This window comes from Cyprinus carpio, chromosome A3 (genome assembly GCF_018340385.1).
Source record: "Cyprinus carpio isolate SPL01 chromosome A3, ASM1834038v1, whole genome shotgun sequence".
Taxonomy (NCBI): Eukaryota; Metazoa; Chordata; class Actinopteri; order Cypriniformes; family Cyprinidae; genus Cyprinus; species Cyprinus carpio.
The window spans coordinates 22,851,359-22,875,203 of record NC_056574.1 but is presented as its reverse complement, the minus strand read 5'-3'; the positions used below and the strand labels follow the sequence as shown (position 1 = coordinate 22,875,203).

At 37.9% G+C, this 23,845-nt stretch overlaps 1 protein-coding gene and 1 long non-coding RNA gene across 3 annotated transcripts; both read right to left on the bottom strand.

The window, feature by feature from the left end:
* Positions 1 to 3,437: 3,437 nt before the first annotated feature.
* LOC109063691 (LIM domain-containing protein 2-like) lies at positions 3,438 to 16,065 on the bottom strand. Of its 2 annotated transcripts, none has more exons than XM_042724605.1 (4): positions 15,844 to 16,065; positions 5,113 to 5,157; positions 4,754 to 4,890; positions 3,438 to 4,284 (listed from the first exon to the last, which is right to left on the bottom strand). In XM_042724605.1, the coding sequence occupies exons 1-4, from the start codon at positions 15,844 to 15,846 to the stop codon at positions 4,125 to 4,127; spliced, it is 345 nt and encodes a 114-aa protein (XP_042580539.1). In that variant the 5' UTR covers positions 15,847 to 16,065; the 3' UTR covers positions 3,438 to 4,124. The 2 variants fall into 2 exon arrangements, with proteins under 2 accessions (XP_042580539.1, XP_042580530.1); XM_042724596.1 differs by lacking the exon at positions 15,844 to 16,065 and adding an exon at positions 5,575 to 5,654.
* Positions 16,066 to 20,711: 4,646 nt separating this feature from the next.
* Positions 20,712 to 21,625, bottom strand: LOC122135466. The gene is made up of 3 exons (XR_006153530.1): positions 21,235 to 21,625; positions 21,053 to 21,110; positions 20,712 to 20,957 (listed from the first exon to the last, which is right to left on the bottom strand). It is a non-coding gene; the product is annotated as an uncharacterized LOC122135466 (long non-coding RNA).
* Between the last annotated feature and the right edge of the window lie 2,220 nt (positions 21,626 to 23,845).

The following is a 23,845-nucleotide window of genomic DNA, read 5'->3' as shown; positions in this document are numbered from 1 at the left end:
GACCATGGGTTGGTCAACACCAACATATTTATTATTTTACTCCAAAAGTGTGTACAAGAACAAGAAATAAAAGGAGGAGAAAATGACGAGACAACAATGTGGAAAGTGAAAGAAAGCAAAATCATATTTTATTATAAATTGTTGTAGCAGTTGAACTGGAGGGCTGATAAAAGTACTTAAGACAAAAATAAACCTGATGGGGGACAGAAAAGACAAGATCCAAGACCTCCTTCTGCTTTAAGGCCACCTTTTTCCACTGATCAAGTTTTAGATATAGAGTAATACACTTTGCGCAGATTTATCTTTTTTTCACTTAAAGTATGCAGACAGTGTCAACAGCGTTTAAAAATAATATTTTGGAAACTTAAATATCCATACATTTACAAAGACACACTCACACATTTCAAGAACTACAAATCCATAGGAAAAAGAGCAAAGAAGAGCGTACCTTTTACCTGTTTGTTCTGTAGTTTATAAAAGACAGTAAGTGTTTGCAGGATATTGTGTCATTTGTACCTTGTCGCACTGTGTGCAAACACAACTAACAACTGACGTAAACACAGTGATTTGTGTCTGTGGAAAGTTTGTTCCAAATTAAAAATCACATTTGGTCAGAAAAGAAAATGCAATGCAAATAAGAACAAATCATTAACAGGTGAATTGATTATGACATTTTTAAAAGCTGATGATTTTGGGGGGAAAACTCATAGGAAGCTAAAAAAAAAAAGTGTTCAAGGATCTAAAGCAAAAATGCAACAAAAATGATAAGGCTTAATATGAAAATATCATTTCCATTCATGCCAAGAGCTTTCATTAATTCATCTAAACCTGCAATGCATTTTAATTTCACAGTCATCTTAAAACTATGCATACATGGACTTTTGTGATGTTCAAGTTGTTGAAAATATTTGGATGATTTTCAATGGCTTAGCAAGTCTAAATGAAGAATCTCCTCAAACATACAAACAAAAGGCCATTGCACTGGAAGGCAGACACAACAAACACAAGCCACTATCATGGCCCTAAAACTAAAGGCAAAACTATCTACAGACCACTTACTTACGGCATTTAATAAAGGGATCATGAACAGAGAAATCAAAATTTCCCTTGATCTTTTGACATATAACAGGTCACCATACTATAAAAACATCCTGTAAGTTTCAAAACTCAAAAATTTCTTGTGAGTTTAAAAACAGCTTTTATTGAAACCAAGCTCAGAAAATGACTCGTGGAATGTGCCACTTTATGATGTAATAGTGTGGCTAAGCACCGCCTCCGCAAAAGAAGATCAACGCCTGCTACGACATCACTGCCTCTTTAGCCACGCCCACTGATACACACTTGTAGTAGAAGGAGAGAAAATAGCCTACTAGAGAGACGCAAACACAGGATTACTCCATCAACAGAACCATACTGATGACATTACAAGATTACAAGACACTGTGTTGTGCAAGTTGTGAAAAATAGCCTTCCTTGCAATCCTAACAGATCTAGACCGGGCGCGAGCGCTGTTGCGAATGTCATGTCACGAATCAATTTCTCTTTCATTTCAGAAGCTGCGCGAATGCTTATATGTCAGAAATAGAGCGGGACATCAATTTACATCCGGAGATCTGTTGTGTCAGTCCAGCGTAGACAGAATCGCAGATTACAATTATTAGAGAACATTATAAAATTACAAAAAAAGATGCAGTTCATGACCCCTTTAACAAATACAGACATATCAGAATAGCTTTACCGTGTTACACTATAAAAGCAAAAAGCAATATTAATACACAGAGGCATTTCATTCATTAAAAGAAACAACATGATGGCATTAATGATGTTTGTACACAAATACATTAACCACTGGAGAAGTCACAGCTTATGGCCACAGTCACAGTTTCATGCTGACATGTGCATATAAAACCTGCGATGGAAGTGTTCATTTAGATGTACAGCACCCCCTTTTTGCTCAGACCCCAACTGCTGACTGTTTGTCAATTTAGAGTTTAAAAGTGATTAATTTAATGATAAACTGGCTAGGGGTGACACTGTTGTATCATAACACATCCATATTCCTGAGCAATGCTTCGGAGCCACACGGTTACGTATGTACTCAAAGTCCCATAAAACCCTGTCACAGAGAAGCCCACAGGAAACAGACTATGTGATGACAGGAAGTGGTGGAGGGGGGGAGAGGCAATGGTGAGAAGCATCATAAATGTAATTTCCACTAAGATCTAGTTCCCTGTGAATATCTTAATTTGTCATACAAACTTGGTCCCATGCAGCAAGGCATAAGTACAGTACAGTGCATCACAGGACATTCACTCTGCTAAGTTGTACTTATGTACAAATGCCTTCGCAAGAAATCACTGAGCAACAATATCTAAAAAAAAAATTGTGATGTGCAGTCTGCTGAAAAATATGACTAAAATAAGACATAAGGAATATTTATGTCTGATAAAATTAGCATAGATATCACTAGATGGCATCAAAAGATGGCAGAGAACAACCAACATTAGGTCAAATAAGAAATATCATCCAAAACACCAGAGGGCGCCAGAAAGATGGCCGATATAAGACTGTGTCTAAGTTTCAAAGTTTAAATCTTAATTTGTAATAAAATTAACTCAGAGTGATTAATATTTAGTAAAGGGAATATAAACTCAAATACTCCAACCAAATATTGTGTTTACAACTACATTTGGTTAAAGATACTGGTGCTTAAAGGGATAGTTCACCCAAAAATACAAATTCTGTCATTAATTACTCACCCACATGTCGCTCCAAACACATAAGACCTTTATTCATCTTCAGAACACAAATTAAGATATTTTTGATGAAATCCGAGAGCTTTCTGACCCTGCAGACAGCAAGGGAACTACCACGTTCAAGGCCCAGAAACGTAGTAAGGACAATGTTAAAATAGTCCATGTGACATCAGTGGTTCAAATGTAACTTTTCTGTGCCTTAACCTGGTAGTTCCCTTGAACGAATATTTTGCGGGTTTGGAACGAAATGAGGGTGAGTAATTAATGAGAGAATATTCATTTTTGGGTGAACTACCCCTTTAACAAGAATGATATGGTCTGATTAGATCACAGAGGCTTGTCTTACAGTATCTGTCAAATACCAATTCTTAATGTTAAAAGAAGATAAAAAGGGATAAAAAAAATGAATGAAAAGAGGTGATGTAGAATAAAAAAAAAAAACTCAAGTGGGTTCTTTACAGTACAGTATACCCTATAGATCAGGGGTGGCCAACCCTGCTCCTGGCGATCGACTGTCCTGCATTGTTTAGCTTCAACCCTAATCAAACACACCTGCCTTTAATTTTTAAGTGAGCCTGAAGACCTTAATTAGTTGCTTCAGGTGTGTTTGATTAGGGTTGGAGCTGAACTTTGTAGGACAGTCGATCACCAGGAGCAGGGTTGGCCACCCCTGCTATAGATTCTCAGATAAAATACCCTGTGCTAGCAAAGCAGACAAAATAAAATATAGTTTTCCCATTTTAAGGAACTCTGTTAAGCCATTTAGTTTGAAAACAGTACAGACTGCTGTAACTGAAGTGAGGGACAAATATCAATCAAACATTTAAGTTCACTGTGTACATAAAAGATTGCTGAATAATATTGATACAACAACCCAGAATCTTTACCTGAGTGTATAATCTAAACCATCTTGATACCTCTTACGATAGAAAACCAACAAAATCCATGATACTAGTACTGCCAAACAGGATCATAATGATGCTAGTAAGTGAATCATCACACTTATAGGGATACAAAGATTTTGGTCACAATCAACTAACTGCTCACTCCACATCACTACAAAAAAAATGACAAACACAAAATGCTAAATAAAAATTAAAACTAAGCAGAGAAGGTAGGGTGGGAGGACAAAATTAAAATAAAATAAAAAATAAAGAACGTCAAACAAAAAAGGCAAGCTATTCGACCCTATCACATGGTGCTATATCTGTGATTGTGGTGTTATATAATGAAAAACCTGGCTCAACTGCTTGTTGGCTGTGTAAGTGTGTTTGTGTGGATGTGTGTGTCTGTTGACGTGGGCAGCGTATATAAAGGGTCATCATCATGGCCAGTGGAGGGGAAATGTGCTTTGGAAATCACTGAGGATTATGCCGTCTTGGTGATGCTCTCTGCATCCTTGGAGGCCCAGAGCTCCTTGTGCTGCTTACGTCCGAAGCCCTCATCGTAGTTCCCTTTACTCTTGAAGAGCTGCTGGAAGTGTGGTTTGCAGTAGAACTCCCCCGCCAGCGCTGCATAGGACCCCAGACTACAAAGCGCAGCAGCCAAGAGATAATGTTAGAAATACATGACAAATTAAATGCATTAAATTGACAGTCAAGAGACAAATCTTTTGTAACGTTATAAATGTCTCAATGCTGTTCTTTTGAACTTTCTATTCGGCAAAGCACCTGGGGGAAAAAAGTATATTTTCCTCACCAAATCAGCATATTAGAATGATTTCTGAAGGATCATGTGACACTTAAGACTGAAGTAACGACTGTTGAAAATTCAGCTTTGCCATCACAGGAAAAAATTACATTTTAAAATAAATTCAAATAGAAAGCAGTTATTTTAAAATTATAATAATATTTCACAATATTACTGTTTGTACTGTATTTTTGATCAGATACATGCACCATTCGTGAGAAAATGGATTTCTTTCAGTGTACAACACGAGTTTAACAGCTCTTGTTTTTGGTGTTTTCTCAGGCTATGCTGGTGAGGAAGTGACTAACCTGAGTTTGGTGTTGCAATGCTTGCAGCAGAAGCAAGTGTTATGGAAGATGAGGTTGTTGGCCACCAATCTCTCCATCGGATACACAGTCTTCTCACATGATGCACAGGTCTCCTTCTGTGTCTTGAAACTGAAAGACTGGTAGCAAGCACAGGTAAAACATTTGTTTTCAATCAAACAACAGATCAAAATATCACTAAATGACTTCAGAATCTTGACTTAACACTGTACATAAGTCATAAATACTTATATTAAGGTACTAAGATAGATAGATATAAGTGTTAGATATAAGAGGAAGTGTTAGATAGGATTGAAAATAATAAGAAGAGACGAGAAGGATGTGAACATAAAGTGACATACCTTAGAACGCTGAACGGGCTTGTCATCAGATGTCTTCCTGTTGTCCTGGATACAAAAAGCAAAAAAAAAAAAAAAAAAAAAAAGCAAAAAAACACAGAAAAGAAAGAACATGAAGCCAGTGGTCCTAAGACAGGTTACCCATGAAAACACTTTTTCAGGCAGAGCCTCGTGAACAGCACAGCATAACCCTGCACATCATCCATCCACCATCACTACAGTCATTTTAACCTGACTAACTCCAAAAATGTTCTTTTCCAACCACTTCCTCCAGTCCCTCCATCTAGCGTATGCTCTTACAAACACCACTTTTCTGTGTACCCAACTACCCACACACACAAATGCATGAAGAGGGATCAATGAAGCCTGTTGAACGTTTCTAACTCAATCACCCTTTGAAATAAAGACCCTGCACACACACACTCTTTCAATTTCAGACAGTCTAAAGCTACAAAATGACATTACATAACACAAGCCCATGTCCCACTGTCAACTCTGCACCAAGAGGCCACCTCCCGCTCTCTCTCCTGAAGCCAACAAGGAAGTGATTTAAACTGTAATTCGTCAACTGGCCGCTAGAGGCTGGCTACAAAAGGGAGTCAATCCCATTGACCCATCCCCATGTTAAAATGCCCAACTTTATAGCAGAAAAAAAAACGTTTACAGCCTGGTTCAATAAAAGATTTTGGTCTATATAGCTAATTTTGCCCTTCATGACAACTGTGAGGAGGGTGAATTTTTTTATAACTCATCCGTTTAAATTATATTAAGCCTTAAAGTTCTGCATAGTTAAGGGCGTGGCCTCTTGAGTGACAGGTGGATTCCCGCTGCTGACACTGACTGCCGTCGCTCTAGGTGGGCGTGGCTTCAGCAACCAACTCCCGCCTTCTTGGCCATTTTCGATTATCCGGGAGTGATGCGCGGTGACACGCTGCCATGATGGCGATGGCCGCCTCCACCCACTTTGCGCATCAAAAACGCTCTTTAGGAATCTACGGGTGACGTCACGGACACTACGTCCATGTTTTTATACAGTCTATGCTCTGCACCAAATATTCGGTAGCGCTTAAAATCGAAACAGCTGCCAGCCTGAACAGGCCACCAAATTATGCACAGGAGAGATTGGGAACTTAAGAACCAAGCGTTTATGATAGATTTCAGACTAAAATGCTAATGACAGGGTCTGGGTTTGGGACACACCTGCACAACACTGAAGCAGCAACAAAAGACTCTGAAAACTGTCTTAAATGTTAATGCAGTGCGGTATAAGAATCATCTGCTGAACTGACATGTTTTTATGTAACTGCTCAGGTCTGTCAGAAAGCCAAGAGCAGCTCTCCACCTCCACTATACCATCTATACTCGTCTCTTTCATGGACATCTAGAGCTTGAATCGCAAATAAAAAATCTGCTGGAATAATGGCACACACTTATGCCCACTGTTGTTGTATCTCTAATAGTAAAAAAACAAAACAAAAAAAAAATTACAATTATTTGCTTGGCTCAGACAGGCAGAGCAAGTCTCAGTAATGAGCATTATAACACACCATACATCCATTAACAGCACTTTTCACAAATTACAGCCATTATTGAGAGGACTTCATGCTCTCACTCACATACCATCAAAGCCTGGAAATGAGATTACAACCTCTCAGCCTCAACATGATAATATTAGCTTAAAAAAAAAAAAAGATTCGGAGAAGAACATTATTAGTATCAGGTATTAACAAATGCTCTTGAATTACTGCATCATTAATTATTTGCTTAGAATTATCCACATTTCTCAATGCGAAAGTGAGCTAATTGTGATTCATTGGCTGCAAAGTGCAGTAAACAGTAAAACTGTTTTGCGCTGTTGGACAGTTACTGATCAAAATAACACACATGGACAATCATCGATAAGCAAGAAAAGGGACAATATTAAAAATAAATAGTTTATGGGCAAATTTAATTTGATTTTGTTTTCATTTAAGTCAAACACCCAGCAATTTAAAGGTTTTTTTTTTTTACACTCAAAAAAGGTTTTTTTTTGTAAAAAAAATATGTGTGTGTAAAATAAAAAGCCAAAATAATATATATCACTTTTTTATCATTTTTTGTAATTCTTTGAATGCTTTCAATAGATATACAATGCAATGCACTTTCAAAGCATGTGTCACAAAAGGTGCAATGTGTGTCTGCACTGGCTTGTGAAGTCTATTATTGTACAATGTGGTCATCCCCTAGTAGTCAATAAAGAAAGATTTACCATTTACAAACCATTTACTATGTATTAGCCAGTGGTATGCCATAAAACAAGAAGTTTAAATGAAACTTTATCTGATAAAGTCACAACACACCCTGAGTGCAAGACAACCCTCAGCCCACTTCCTGTTTCAGAACGTTTGTGTAACATTTTTGTTTCAGAACCACTGCCAGAGTCATTTACATATTTGTGAGGACTGTATTTAGCATGAATGTTAAAAACACCATTTACATTTAAAATGGTGCAAAAGGAGCCATTTTCTATTACTCTAAGTTTTTACCACTTTCTGTCTTCTAGTTAGCAGAAGTGCAATAAAATGATGCCACAAACTAATAAATCCAAAACAAAGATGCTCCGGTCAGTCACAGTTGAAATGGTGGCAAAAACGGGATTAGAGATGTGTGAGTGTGTTAATACACAAACAAAATAGAAGCACACAAAGTAATGGAGCAGGGTACTATCTCAGCGTGTGCCATCTGTCCCTTTTTGCCTTATTTGTACATAAAACGGAGAAAAACACACTCTCTCACCACACAACTACAGATAGCACTGCTGCCCAACCGTCTGCACTGTGGCAGGAAGGAGTGATGACACGTCTTCTTCCTGTGCTCTGCTCTGATGCACTTTGTGATGATGGAGTCCAATCCACCCTCCCTAGAGACCCTCAAAAGTCAGTCATCAGCTGACCTGCACACTGAGACACAGCTTTAGTGCTTTATGTATGCAATATGCAGTCATGAGATCCTGAAGATCACTGCATTACAGTTCACAGCTCCTCTGCGTTTCACAATGACACTCTCAGAAAAAACAACACACCATGTTCTCCCTTGTTCAACCTTGTTTCAAAATACTACATTGCATATAAATGTCATTTACAAGGAAAGAAATGCAATCAAGCCATTACATATAAAGTAATCATTGTAGTGTGGAGTTATATATATATATATATATATACACACATATATACATATATACATACACACATACACACACATATACATATACATATATATACATATACATACATATATATATATATATATTTGTAGTAGGAGTGTTTTGGCCATTACAAGATAAAATAAAAATACATTTTTTTTTTAACATCTTAACAGTATTTAAATAATAATAATAATAATAATAATAATAATAATAATTATAATTATAATAATAATAATAATTATAATTATAATAATAATAATAATATTTAAGATAATTGGGCATTACAACATTAAAATAAATAAACAACAATGATAATCAAACATCATCAAGATAACTGGTCATCACAACAGTTCAGTCACAGAAGTTACAATAACTTCTAGAAATTAAAAAAAAAAAAGAAAAACACTTTACAAATTCTGAAGGATAACATCACATCTTTTCTGATCAGTGACATCAGAGCCAATGCCAGAAAGCCTTGTGCTCCTTTCAATTTCTAATGTTCTTCTGACTACACAAAACTGAGCAAAAGAAAGTAAGAGAGAGTGTGCAAGACCAAGCTAGCTAAATATCTCCATTGCTCCACTCCACGACATGCAATATAGTGTTCCTGTGCCTCAGTGGTAGAGCATTGCGTTAGCAGCGCAAAAGGTTCTGGGTTTGATTCCCAGGGAACACATGTTAGGTAAAAAATGTTAGCTTGAATACACTGTAGGTCGCTTTGGACAAAAGCGTCTGCTAAATTTCCAAAGAAAAAAAGATATCTACCTAAATTCCAAATTACAGCCAACCAGATTCTGTGACCCAGTGCATATACATATTTGAACCTTTGCTCCCTCCTCAGACACTGACAGATTTGTGATGCCCTGCCGTTACCAAAGATCAGTATTTTACTCTCTCTCCCACAGCCACAAGCTGCGCAAACACAACATTCCCTCTCCATTACTCTTCCTCTCTGGTACTGGACTGCAGATGGTCTTTTAATCTTATTAGCTGGACAAAATCCCATCAGCTGCAGAAGTTCAGTTAACTGAGGAGGCAACAACCATCATGTGGTCATCAACTCACACAACCTCTGTTCACCTTCTGTCTAATACATCCTGTGATCATTCAAACAACTTTCAGATGTGATCTTGGATGCACAGGACCAAATTACATTTGTAGTACAACTGCAAAATTCCACAGAATATCATTAGTATGCCTGACCAACATGCAGTGGCATGCCTATTAGATGACTGTTAATATTAGGTGTAAATGGCAATTTAATTTGGGTGACCACTTGTGGATGGATCCTCTGGAATACTAGGTAAAAACAGGGCAACCTAAACATGGTGTGAACGGTTTGGCTGATGTCCTTTTTGCCACAATTTGCCAAGTTAACAATTCCTAAAGAACAAGAGAACCGAGTCATATTTAGAAGACAAAACTCTTTTGTCAAAATTCCTGGCAACACAGATAAGACAATCGAGCAACCCTGAGGGAGTCTTGCTGGCCTCCATGAATGAGAAGCAATGTTTTAAAAGATGCTGGAGGGCCCATTTTTGCAAAAGTCAAGCTATGATTGAAAACAAAATGAGCCTTCAGGCACCAAAACACATACATTAATTAATTAGAGTTAGTCTTCCTCCACTAGTGCCTATCAATATGTAATTTTCCATTTTGTGCATTTCTCCACTCAAAGCATTCAGTTTTTCAGTTTCACAAAAGATCCAAAACAGAAAGCAAATACTCAAAGCATTTGCCTCCCAATTACTCTTGAATCTATAGATGGATGACATGTTGCATTTGTTTTAAATGAAGGCTTCAGTTTGGCTTAGTCAAATTTCTACCTCGTGTTTTGTTTCGTGCCATCGTTAGGCCTATTTCCTGGGCTTTAACTGCTTCTACAACCACTATAGTTCTCATTTTCATAAGTCAGAGCTGACTGAACACTTGCTGAGAGCAGAAAATCCCTGTGTCAGAGTGTGAAAGTAGTTGCATTAGGGTTAAACACTTCTAAAAAAGAATCTGAAAGTCTTCAGCAATGCGTTGAGCCGCAGACAGAAGCTCATGCTGGAGTCTACACATGGATGTGAAACTTTAAATGTGTTGAGGCAGAAAAAAAAAATCCGAAGACACCTGTACAGTATGTTTTAAAGAGAAGGCTTGTGGGCAGGGTTGAAGAGAAACAGTCTAATGCTTCATTTGACTCCACAGTACACCTCTGACCAAGAGAAAGTGCACGGTGTACAATTTCAACTTTTAAAGCTGAAGTGGCGCCACTAGAACATAATGGCAAAAATAATGATTGTTTTCAAAAACGTCTTCCAAAGAATGCCCCTTTTTTGCTACACTTCACAAAACACTTTCAGAAAATGAGCAGAAAACTGCTGGATCTTTACTTAGATCGGTACTGCTAGGACACTTCCCTTTTTTGAAGCCTTTCAAACATGTTCAGACAGAGTTCAAAACTTGATCGGCACTTTGTGATACTTCACAAAACACAGCTATCAGCATCTACCATACCGTGATCTTATCACATGAAATGGAGTGCATTTTGCAATTCTGAAATCATGAAACATACTCAGCAGAACTGCCAAGAGACAAGTGATGTGTCTTATGTTGCGTCAAACTCAGTGCCAGTAAGGGCTTGACAGGGCAAACATATAGCAATAACTGACACTAAAATACCTGCATTAACATAATAAAAAAAGACATTTTACACATTTCACAAATACATATTGAAGTCAAAGACATACTTGCTGGGACACCACAGATAACCAATACAACAACTACAGCTAGTCACTCAGTGGAAAGTTCTATTTAGGCCTGTGGAGTGAGCCTAATTTCTTCTCTTTCTCCATATAAGGAGACATTTTTTGCGAGGAAAAAAGGGTTCCATTATCACTCTGCAGAGGCTGTCCCAGAGTCCTTGTTGGCATAATTTCATTAGTATGGAGATCTAAGAATAGTCAAGAGACTAAGAGTAGACCATGGACTAGAACCTCAGTGTGTGACTTTCAGCTCAAACATGAACGATTACTGATGCACAGCATGCAAACACACTGTACAAAAGAAAACACTGCATTTGATCGTAAACTTGAACAGACTTAAATGAATCAACACACCGAGATGCCCATGATTAAATAATCTGATGTTTTTATGAATGAGATTTTGAAAAAAACTAAATAAAATACTTTTAAGTTGCTGCAAGTTACAACGTTTTGAAATGCCTGGAATGGCATGCCTCCAAGTTTGTTTCTGACAACTGGACAGTTGATGCCGCAGGCTGTCATCTCCACATGAATAATCTATGTATACAATCTTCAGGGCTTAGTTTCATCCAAAAACCCTGAGGGCCTCTGCCGTCTACTCTTAATTCAAGCAACAGAGATAATTAATTGATTTAATTAGACACCTCTAATTAAAGAAGGCATCATTAAAAAGCAACACCCCGAAAGAGATCACATTTAAGTTTATTTATCTCATTTTCTTAGGCATTCGCAATCTCTCAAGCACATCATTTGCTGAAACAGGCATTTTCCTTGTGCTGCTGAATGCCCAATGGAGCCAATTTAACTGAGAACGTACATATGTTTGATTAGACAATCCACTGCCAGATGGTGATCCCTAACCACAAAACTAAGTGCCACTATCACTAATGACAGCAACCAACAGTCCAAAAGCAATGGAAGCTTTAATGTCCCCCTGTAGTGAAAACCAATTTTTTTATGTTGTTTATTTGTCTATGTGGTGTTTTTAATATGCTTTTAGACAAACCATGTGCCAATCCATTAATCAACACCATTGCTGAGTATTTTCTCCTTAAAACTGTAATTTCCAAAAGGCTGACCCAGAATTGCGGTTTGAAACAGCCCTTGGTTTGCTACATCGCAAACCAATAATCAATCACGTCAAGGGATCGATTCCTATCACTAGCATCCAAAATTATACAATTTTTAATACAAAACTAAAAATAAATTACAGCAAAAAACCTGGAGTCAGACCCACCTCTCCCACATCGGCTACAACAAACGGCTGCATTTGAGTCTTCAAGGCTTTTTAGGACACAACATCATCAAGTAAGTAACTTTAACGAATGTAACAATATTCACTGTAGTTGGCTAGAATAGTAGTAATAGTAGAATAGTAGTTTTATCAGTCATTATCCGTATATGCCACTGTTTCGCATTTACTACAGTTCAGTGGATCAGGAGGCACTGGCTGGTGTGACTCAGTGGAGGCGCGAATAATTTGCATATTCATAGATCAGCGTATAGTAAATGAGGCAAGGGTGTTGAGTTACATTCAAGAAAAAACATTCAAATATGTAATTTTGATGATCAAAGATAAGTTTTAAGAGATAAAATATTTGACTACCGGGGGACTTTAAAGTCTAAAGATACACATATTTAAAGGGTTAGTTCACCCAAAAAATTAAAATTAGCTTGTGTTTTACTCACCCTCTAGGCATCCTAGGTGTATATGACTTTCTTCTTTCAGATGAATCCAGTCAGAGTTATATTAAAAGTTAACTATTAACTATTACTATTATTATTATTATTATTCTTCTTTCAGATGAATAAGTCGTGCCTAATGGTTAAATAACTCCCAATCGAAGGGTTGTCATCGAGTGCGGGTCAGCAGGAATTGTGGGTGGGGGGAGTGAATGAACAGCGCTCTCTCCACCCTCAATACCAGTAGGTGCCCATCAAATGAACCCCAAAGCATAAATGGCTGCCCACTGCTCCGGGTGTGTGTTCACATGCACTTCGGATGGGGTTAAATGCAGAGCACAAATTCTGAGTATGGGTCACCATACTTGGCTGAATGTCACGTCACTTTCACTTTCACTTTTTTTTAACTATTCTAAGCTCTATCATTGCAGTCAGCGGGTGTTGCAGTTGAACAGTCCAGTCAAGTCATCAAATAAAGCATGTCCATCCATAATAAAACACGGCTCCGGGGGTCGAATAAAGGCCTCCTGTAGCGAATCCATGTGTTTTTGTAAGAAAAATATCCATATTTCAAAAGTAATAAACACTTTTCTCTCACTTCCGGTATCTGTGGTATGCGAGAGCCATTCCGGCGGATGATGCAGGACGTCGACGTTGCGTGATTAGTGACGAATGTAGAGAGAGAACAAAACAAAACAGCGGTCACGAATTAGAAGTGCAAACCGAGGATTTGCAAAGAAAAATGACGGAGGATTTCGTTTCAAAACTTTGCTTCCTTTGCTCCTATAAACAAACTCACGAGACCAGTATATACAGAGCTGGGTAGTAATGGATTACATGTAATCTGGATTACGTAATCAGATTCCAAAACTCAATTACTTGTAATTAGAGTAAACTACTTTTTAAAACACTCGTAATCAGACTACAGTTACTTTTTTATGGATTACTACATATTATTTACACAATGGTAATAAGTTGTTTACAAATCATTGATTCTCCTAAATTTCCTTATTTTTAACATTTATATTTTTTCATAATAAACCTGCCGCTAATATACGTTTGTGATTCTTCGAGTTTTTCCGGCGGAGAGGGGGAGGGGTGTCAGAATCTCGCTCAGAAGAAATCAGCAACAAGATAATGGAAAATGGAGGGGAACGCAGCCTTTAATCACTGGATGTACTGACATCGTTTCATTAAAAAAAAAAAAGGAAAAAAGGAAAAATGTCACTGTTCAGTGTAAGCTCTGCCTACCAAGGGTTAATTTGCTGTCCACTGAAATCTTTGACCTAGCAAAGTTATTGTTGGGAATTTCCTGTTCTTTAATATATTTTTTGAAATGTTGATTTTTCTTCATTGTTACTACCTTATGCACTTCAGGTGAAATTGCTGATTTGAGATTATTTGAGATGCTGATTTGAGATGATTTGTTGCTGATTTGAGATGAAATATTTTACTTAGAAATGGTCTTTTATATATATATAAAATGCTGACTGCAATGATAGAGCTTGGAATAGCCAGGACAATTTTTAATATAATTCTGACTGGATTCGTCTGAAAGAAGAAAGTCGTATACACCTAGGATGCTTCGACGGTAAGTAAAACACAGTCTAATTTTCAATTTTGGGTGAACTAACCCTTTAAGCTTTATTGGTTCATTATCATTATCCAGCAGTTAGTTGGTTCCTCAAATTTGATTCAGTAGTGATATTTACTGTAAAACTGGGACGTTTCACTCTAGCCTGGACTGGAGTATGCAGAATGGAAGTGGGGCAAGTTTTTCAAAGTGGAAGTCAAAGCATCTACATTTCCTCTCACTTCATTTCATCTACATTTCCTCTTTTTTTTCTCATTAATGTGTGGAGACTGAGAAAATCCCTGTCGCTAAAGTTATGCTATTCCGAACCAGGAACATGCAAATCTTAATTGAACTTTTAGTACTGAGAACAAATGTACAAAAACGGGCATTATTCAGGCTATTAGAACTTGCATTCATGTTGTAATAATGAATATCATCACGACTATGATTACCAGCAGTTTCAGGTCTACAACAGAATCACCGTCATACTGATATTAAGTACAACTGCATGAATGCAAGTGTGACATTGCTTGTAATCCTAAAAAGATAATCATCTTAAACTGGTCAATATACATTTGTTCCCATTATTATTGTGAGCATATATGTTTTTGGGCCACGTGTTGCTGGGCAGGAGTTAAACAAACATGTTACCTTGACAATGTTAGGCTGAGAATCACTGGTGTAGCCTACATCAAAAACATAAATTTACATAAATTTCCAAATAAAACCTGTGCTTAGTCCTAGTCACTGCTTTCCATGATACAATGTCAAAGGAAAGGATGCTGATCTATGAAAGTAGCCTACAGTTTAGGGTAAATTTGGGTTGAGTAATTAATGTCAACATCTCAATTAATAATGCACACAAAGAAACAAACAGAACGTGAAACCTGAATATACCACCAGTCACTTTGGATGAACGTGTCTGCGAAAAGAAGAAATGTAAAAGAGAACAGAGAGGAGAAAAGATGCATTAGACACAGACAGGCTGGGCTACGCAATTTTATGTAATCAAGCATCATATAACAGCAAAAAAAATGAACGGTAACACTGCGAGGAAGTACGATTAATCTCTGGTAACAAAATCAAAAAAAACCCGTGTTAGTTTACGACCGACTCTGTACGAAAGAACCGGTCCACCTTTCCCTGATCTAAACTGGGTCGACGAAAACCAGGTGTCAACACCCGAAGGCGTTCTTTTCGGACGTTCGTACCTTTTCCGTCTTAATTTATCCGGAAACACGCATCTTCAAGAAGACACATGACAGCTTTGTACCCTGAGACCTAACGTTAGCCTCCCACAACACAGCTTTGATTAGTATTCATCTTCTGTATCCAATCTCAACGCTCCCATAAATACATCTCTACAATGAGCAAACAATCTGAATTGATGGGTTACTGCATCAGCAGTAAATCTCATCCCAGTATCCCACAGTTAGCTCTTGATAGCTCTCTAGCTAGCGGACTCTGCACCTCACCACAATAGACGGTGAGGGGGTCGTTGGGTTCACCGGCTGCAGCGGAATCAAAGCGGAGAAACTCACCATCTGGGTCTCCTTATCAGTCTGCTGAAGAGAAAGGGGGTGAGAGATCTGCTGCCCGGTCCGGTCCGCTCACTGTGCGCCAGTCGGTTGAAATCTCATTCGTTTCCTCCGCTGGTCTAAATGATTTGACTTCTCCGACTGAGCTAAATGAACTGTACCAGCACACGCTACGATCATTCGAGCCGTCTAGAGCGCTTGAAGTGCTCCCTCCCACCTCACGCTTTTCAACGGACAGTTTTTTTTTCAGCTGTATGTCGCACGCGATTGGACAGCTCCTCGCGCTCTCCTCCCACCTCAGAATTTCCGTTTATTTTCTGATGAGACTTTTGCAAGAAATAGCGGATTTCGTCTGTTTCTTTCCCGTAGTCGTTAGTGATTAATATATGAGGTAAGTAAGAGGCGATTAAACATTTTTGGCCATCATAATGTATAAAATGATTTTGCTTTGACTATCAGTCTGTACAACTTAATCAATATTGAAGGATTATTAATTCCGTCTTTTCAGTACGGTGCCCGGGAGGTGACATGGTCGGTTAACTTAGTTTTGTCGTGGCCACGACATAACTTGTGGCCATGAGATATTAATTTGTGGGAACGTCATATTAATTTGTGGGAATGTGATTATGTGGTGGTCACGAGATCATTTATATTGTGGCCTCAAGATGCTATGTTGAGGGAACGACATATTCTTATCGTGGCCACAAGTTTAATGTAAACAAACTTGTGTGACCATAGCAACCCAGGATTATCAGCTATAGATAAAACATTTTTATTAACATTAAACATTTAATTTAATATTTCTATATTATTATTATTATTATTATTATTATTACATGAAATTCTTAGAGCTATATTTTTATATTTAAAAAGTGAAAGTGAAAAAGTGCCTTTATTGTTCTATGCTTATTTTCCCCTTTCAATTTGTGTATTGCTTTACGTAGTTAACGTTTTTTATAATTATGCTAGTATTTGCTAACCTACCATATATTTTGCAAATAAACACCTGACAATTATGCCAATACAGTTTTGACTTTATGATTGTATTTGTGCCCATGTGTGATGATAAATGAGCTGTTGTGTTTTCATTTACAAATGAAACTACATGAATGATTAATTCCTCAACAAAACATTATAGTATTTATAATTACAGTCTATTAATTAGCTGAAATAAAATGAAATATATGTTAAAGTTAAACTGCATTCCAGCAAAAATTCCAGTCAGCATAATCAGAGCTTCATTGGCATGTCGAGCATTTACAGTAAGCTATTATACAAAAGTATTCAAAACATTAAGTAAAGAGATCGGAATGAAGGGAGAAAATGTATATAAACAAAACTAAAAATATAACCAATAATAATAATAATAATAATAATAATAATACGCTAATAATAATAATAATAATACTAATAATAATATACATATATTACGGGAAATAGACAATCAGTTAATGGACTTACAAGACTGTAGGATGGATAAAAATGTTTTTTGTAGGCCTATTTTATATTATGCACTATGTAACATTTATTCATGATAAACATGTAATACATGTAATACAGTCCAGTAGCCAAGGCCTATGGTTAATATAATAATTTAATAATGTAATAAGTTCTATAATAAATAATATGATAATTTCTTTATTCAAAATAAAATATAAATGAATCCATCTCTGATAATCTTGGGTTGTTATGGTCAAGCAGGTTTGTTTACACATTAAACTTGTGGCCACAGGAAAAATGTTGTTCCCTCAACATAAGTTGTGGCCACGAGAAATGGATTCCCTCAACATAGCATCTCGAGGCCACGACATAAGGATGTCGTTACCTCGACAAAATTATCTCATGGCCACAACATAATGTCAGGTTCCCACGAGTTAATATGACATTCCCACAATTAATATCTCGTGCCCATGACATATTATCACGTTCCCACAAGTTATGTCGTGGCCACAACAAAACTAATGAACCGACCATGTCACCTCCCGGGCACCTTATTCCAGACCTCTATGGCTTTCTTTTCTTTGCAGCATTTAAGGAAATTTTGCAGAATCGTGCATAATCTTGTATATTTTTTTTTCATGCAGTGACTGTTCAGGGGCTGTCAACCTTCAAAAATGACAAATACCATCAAAGCCTTGTAAATCAGGCCATGCAACTCATGTGTAACATTCCAAGTCTTCTGAAGTCATAGTAGAACAGAGAAGAACATGAAATTGTTACATTAAAAATATTGGTAGATTTAGACCATGTCATACTAATTTGTTGCTAAAAAAATTTATTTAAAAGTTAAAGAGCAAACTAACAAATCTTTGGTATAAGGAGAGAGTGATAGAAACATGAAGACCTCATTAGTGATCAACTAGTGAGTGGTGACGCTGGCTTATTGAAAACAGATAGAGGTGAAAAGTAACTAATTACAAATATTTTTGTTACAGTATTTGAGTACATTTTTCTACTTTGAGTATAATTAAATTGTGATACTTTTACTTGAGTTTTATATTTGTTATGTTTTTAATTTAGTTGAGTTTATTTTTGAATAAAAGTAAAGTGTTCAACTTAGATAAAGTAACCTGACAAAGGCTCTGCTGATGGAGAAGAGCGAGCCGGCATTTGACGGGCACTTTTCAAACTCCTGACTGACTCGGGTGCAAAACCAATCAAAACTTCCAGTTCAGCTGTGGTGGTGGGCCGTTCAAATCACATTATGCTTTGACTGTCAATCACCTGCATAGTCGTTTTGAATCAGCATCATTAGTGTGACCGTACTCAAGACCCGAATTTTGAAGCCTCCCCGATAACAGGCTTTCAACTAAATGAAAAGGACAAGCAGAGACCAAACCACAGGCTACAATTTTATTTCTCAATTAAAACACCTTGAGCTCAACATCAATAAAAAAACAAAAAAAAAAAACAACGTTAATCAATGTGAATGAATCAGCCCAATGGGCTTCGTTAGTCAGTTCACATGGGTCAACCACCCTTACACTGGCCAAACACACACGAGGAAAAGAAATCTAATACACAAAGAAACAGTCCACAAAAACAGATAGACTTAACAAGGAGGTTTCTTTCTTTGGAATTATGTCTTGGCATAACACATTTCACTGCTCCATGATAAAACAATACAAAAACACTTAAAACCAATCAAAACCAAAAGTACAATAATGTAAACCCACTCCACATCAACCAAATAAAACAAAACCAGAAAGAACAAAAATAAATAAACCACAATCTCAACTACGTAATGGAGCAGCATCAATGTGAAACAAGACAAAGAAATACAACCAACCCAAATAATATAAACTAAATAAATTGGTTAATAAACAAAACCTAATAAATAAAATACAATGAAGCAACTTGAACTGAAACAAACTCAATTCCAATCAAACTCCATTGCACACACACTTAAAGGGATAGTTCACCCAAAAATGAAAATTATGTCATTAATGACTCACCCTCATGTCGTTCCAAACCCGTGAGACCTCCGTTCATCTTCGGAACACAGTATAAGATATTTTAGATTTAGTCCGAGAGCTTTCTGTCCCTCCATTGAGAATGTATGTACGGTATACTGTCCACGTCCAGAAAGGTAATAAAAACATCTTCAAAGTAGTCCATGTGACATCAGAGGGTCCGTTAGAATTTTTTGAAGCATCGCAAATACATTTTGGTCCAAAAATATCAAAAACTACGACTTTATTCAGCATTGACTTCTCTCCCGGGTCTGTTATGAGCGCGTTCACAACGCTGCAGTTTAGTGATATCCGGTTCGCGAACGAATCACTCGATGTAACCGGATCTTCTTGAACCAGTTCACCAAATCGAACTGAATCGTTTGAAACGGTTCGCGTCAACAATAAGCATTAATCCACAAATGACTCAAACATTTCATTTTCTCAAACAGTACACTGACTGAACCGAGCCAGATAACAAATGAAACATTGACTCGTTCTCGAGTCAAGAACCGGTTGCATCGGTTTTCGGATCACCGGTAGTGATGGGAAGTTCTGTTCTTCTCCGCGAACCGGTTCTTTCGTACAGTTTGATTCAATAAACCGGTTGCCGAAAACGGTTCACCAGTTCTTTTGCACTCGACGTAATGACTTCATTGGCGATGATTGCCCTTGATTCAAGCCTTCGGTTTACCCGCGCTCATAACATTAGCACAGAATCAGTTCAGAATCAATCACCAAAAGAACCAGTTCGGTTCAGACGCGCTGTGTGTCAGTCTGAATCACGCATGCGCAGTATCATCAGCTCCTCGGTTCTCGAACCGGACGCGTCCGACAGAAACGGTTCTTGACTCGAGAACGAGTCAATGTTTCGTTCGTTATCTGGCTCGGTTCAGTCAGTGTACTGTTTGAGTAAATGAATTACTCCGGGATATTGGTTTATTTGAACTCAGAGGGAGTGTCAGCCATGTTAAAAAAGTTAACAGCTTAAGTCATTTGTGGATTAATGCTTATTGTTGACGCGAACCGTTTCAAACGGTTCAGTTCGATTTGGTGAACTGGTTCAAAAAGATCCGGTTACATCGAGTGATTCGTTCGCGAACCGGATATCACTAAACTGCAGTTTAGTATACATAACAGACCCGGGAGAGAAGTCAATGCTGAATAAAGTCGTAGTTTTTGATATTTTTGGACCAAAATGTATTTTCGATGCTTCTAAAAATTCTAACGGACCCTCTGATGTCACATGGACTACTTTGAAGATGTTTTTATTACCTTTCTGGACGTGGACAGTATACCGTACATACATTCTCAATGGAGGGACAGAAAGCTCTCGGACTAAATCTAAAATATCTTACACTGTGTTCCGAAGATGAACGGAGGTCTCACGGGTTTGGAACGACATGAGGGTGAGTCATTAATGACATAATTTTCATTTTTGGGTGAACTATCCCTTTAAAATACACAAAACAAACAAACACGATGGAGTTACCAGCGAACACCAGGTGGCACCAGAATCAAAGGACACGGTCTTACAGCGCATCCAACGCGAATGTTATACAGGCGACAGCGAAGACGTTCAGTGCAATCGCGTGCGGACAAAAATCCTGCGTCCCAAAACTGGAAACGGCATTTAAGCCACAGCAAAGCAGCAGCTAGCAACTTCTGAAAAACAAATAAAGATGTTTTCATTTACTTCCTCCCCACTCCTCTCCCATTTTAAAAATCAAACAAATAGGGGAAGGGAAAAATAAAATTACCTTTGACGTGCATAACACTCACATGCTCACTAGCAATGCCCGAACGTAACCGACTAATCTAAAATTACGCCAAACAAGCACATTAAATCAAGCATGTGAATTAAGTTAAATTCCCACAAACACGTGTATTAGGTTTCTATAATTCCCTTCCATCTATAATTCTCCAGCTGAACAAAACCTACCTTTACCGAGGAGTGAAGGAGATACAAGACCTACGCAAACATGTCACATCGATACAAAGTCATGAGGAAACTACATCTCACCTGTGTCTATATAGCTTCGTGATTACCTGACGTACCCACCCACCTTATGCAATCAGTGCGCCATTTTTAAAGGGGCCATGCAGACTATTATTAAAGGGGCAATCCCACTACATTAGCATTTCAGTATTTTAGTGAGTGTGAGCTATGCTCTAATTTTAAATCATAATTTTGTCAGCTCCTGAAATGGGCCATACCATCGATATTACACTCGGTTTAAACCAACAACATGTATTCTAAACCAACAACATGTATGTTAGACCCTATTCCATCTAAGCTCCTAAAAGAGGTGCTTCCAGAAGTCATAGATCCTCTTCTGACTATTATTAATTCCTCATTGTTATTAGGGTATGTCCCCAAAACCTTCAAACTGGCTGTTATTAAGCCTCTCATCAAAAAACCACAACTTGACCCCAAAGAACTAGTTAATTATAGACTGATCTCGAATCTCCCTTTTCTTTCCAAGATACTAGAAAAGGTAGTATCCTCACAATTATATTCCTTCTTAGAGAAAAATGGCATCTGTGAGGATTTCCAGTCAGGATTTAGACCGTATCATAGTACTGAGACTGCTCTCCTTAGAGTTACAAATGACCTGCTCTTATCATCTGATCGTGGTTGTATCTCTCTATTAGTGCTATTGGATCTTAGTGCTGCGTTCGACACTATTGACCACACTATTCTTTTGCATAGACTAGAACACTTTGTTTGCATTAATGGAAGTGCATTAGCATGGTTTAAATCGTACTTATATGACCATCATCAATTTGTAGCAGTGATTGAATAGGTATCATATTGATCACAAGTGCAGTATGGAGTACCGCAAGGCTCAGTACTAGGGCCGTTACTCTTCACGCTTTACATGTTACCCTTGGGAGATATCATCAGGAAACACGGTGTTAGCTTTCACTGTTATGCTGATGATATTCAGCTCTATATTTCTTCGTGGCCCAGTGAAACATACCAATTTGAAAAAATCTAACGGAATGCATAGTCGACATAAAAAACTGGATGACAAGTAATTTCTTACTGCTAAATTCTGAAAAAACAGAGGTGTTAATTATAGGGCCTAAAAGCTCTGCATGTAATGACCTAGAACGCTGTCTAAGCCTTGATGGCTGCTCTGTCAATTCTTCGTCATCAGTTAGGAACCTAGGTGTGCTATTTGATAGCAACCTTTCCTTAGAAAGCCACGTTTCTAGCATTTGTAAAACTGCATTTTTCCATCTCAAAAATATATCTAAATTACGGCCTATGCTCTCAATGTCAAATGCAGAACTGTTAATCCATGCGTTTATGACCCCAAGGTTAGATTATTGTAATGCTTTATTGGGTGGTTGTTCTGCACGCTTAGTAAACAAACTCCAGTTAGTCCAAAATGCAGCAGCTAGAGTTCTTACTAGAACCAGGAAGTATGATCATATTAGCCCAGTCTTGTCAACACTGCACTGGCTCCCTATCAAACATCGTATAGCATTTTAAAATCTTGCTTATTACTTATAAAGCCCTGAATGGTTTAGCACCTCAGTATTTGAACGAGCTCTTGTTACATTATAGTCCTCCACGTCCGCTCCGTTCTCAAAACTCTGGCAATTTGATAATACCTAGAATATCAAAGTCAACTGCGGGCGGCAGATCCTTCTCCTATTTAGCGCCCAAACTCTGGAATTAACCTACCTAACATTGTTCGGGAGGCAGACACACTCTTGCAGTTTAAATCTAGATTAAAGACCCATCTCTTTAACCTGGCTTACACATAACATACTAATACACTTCTAATATCCAAATCCGTTAAAGGATTTTTAGGCTGCATTAATTAGGTAAACCAGAACCGGGAACACTTCCCATAACACCCGATGTACTTGCTATATCGTTAGAAGAATGGCATCTACACTCATATTAGTCTGTTTCTCTCTTATTCAGAGGTCACCGTAGCCACCAGATCCAGTCTGTATCCAAGTCAGAGGGTCACTGCAGTCACCCGGATCCAGTATGTATCCAGCCCAGATGGTGGATTAGCACCTAGAAAGGACCTCTACAGCCCTGAAAGACAGCGTAGACCAGGACTAGAGCCCCAGATACAGATCCCTGTAAAGACCTTGTCTCAGACGACCACCGGGACAAGACCACAGGAAACAGATGATTCTTCTGCACAATCTGACTTTGCTGCAGCCTGGAATTGAACTGCTGGTTTCGTCTGGTCAGAGGAGAACTGGCCCCCCAACTGAGCCTGGTTTCTCCCAAGGTTTTTTTCCCATTCTGTCACCGATGGAGTTTTGGTTCCTTGCCGCTGTCGCCTCTGGCTTGCTTAGTTGGGGACACTTCATTTACAGCGATATTGTTGACTTGATTGCAAATTATTGCACAGATACTATTTAAACTGAACTGAGCTGCATGATGACATCACCGAATTCAATGATGAACTGCCTTTAACTGTCATTTTGCATTATTGACACTGTTTTCCTAATTAATGTTGTTCAGTTGCTTTGACGCAATCTTTTTAGTTTAAAGCGCTATATAAATAAAGATGACT

Bases quoted from the DNA above. Each gene is read 5' to 3' on its own strand.
- LOC109063691 (XM_042724596.1), bottom strand. The intron at 4,891-5,112 runs GTATGTCACTTT...GCTTGCTACCAG, and splicing joins AGCCCGTTCAGCGTTCTAAG to TCTTTCAGTTTCAAGACACA. The intron at 4,285-4,753 runs GTTAGTCACTTC...TGCGCTTTGTAG, and splicing joins CATTGCAACACCAAACTCAG to TCTGGGGTCCTATGCAGCGC.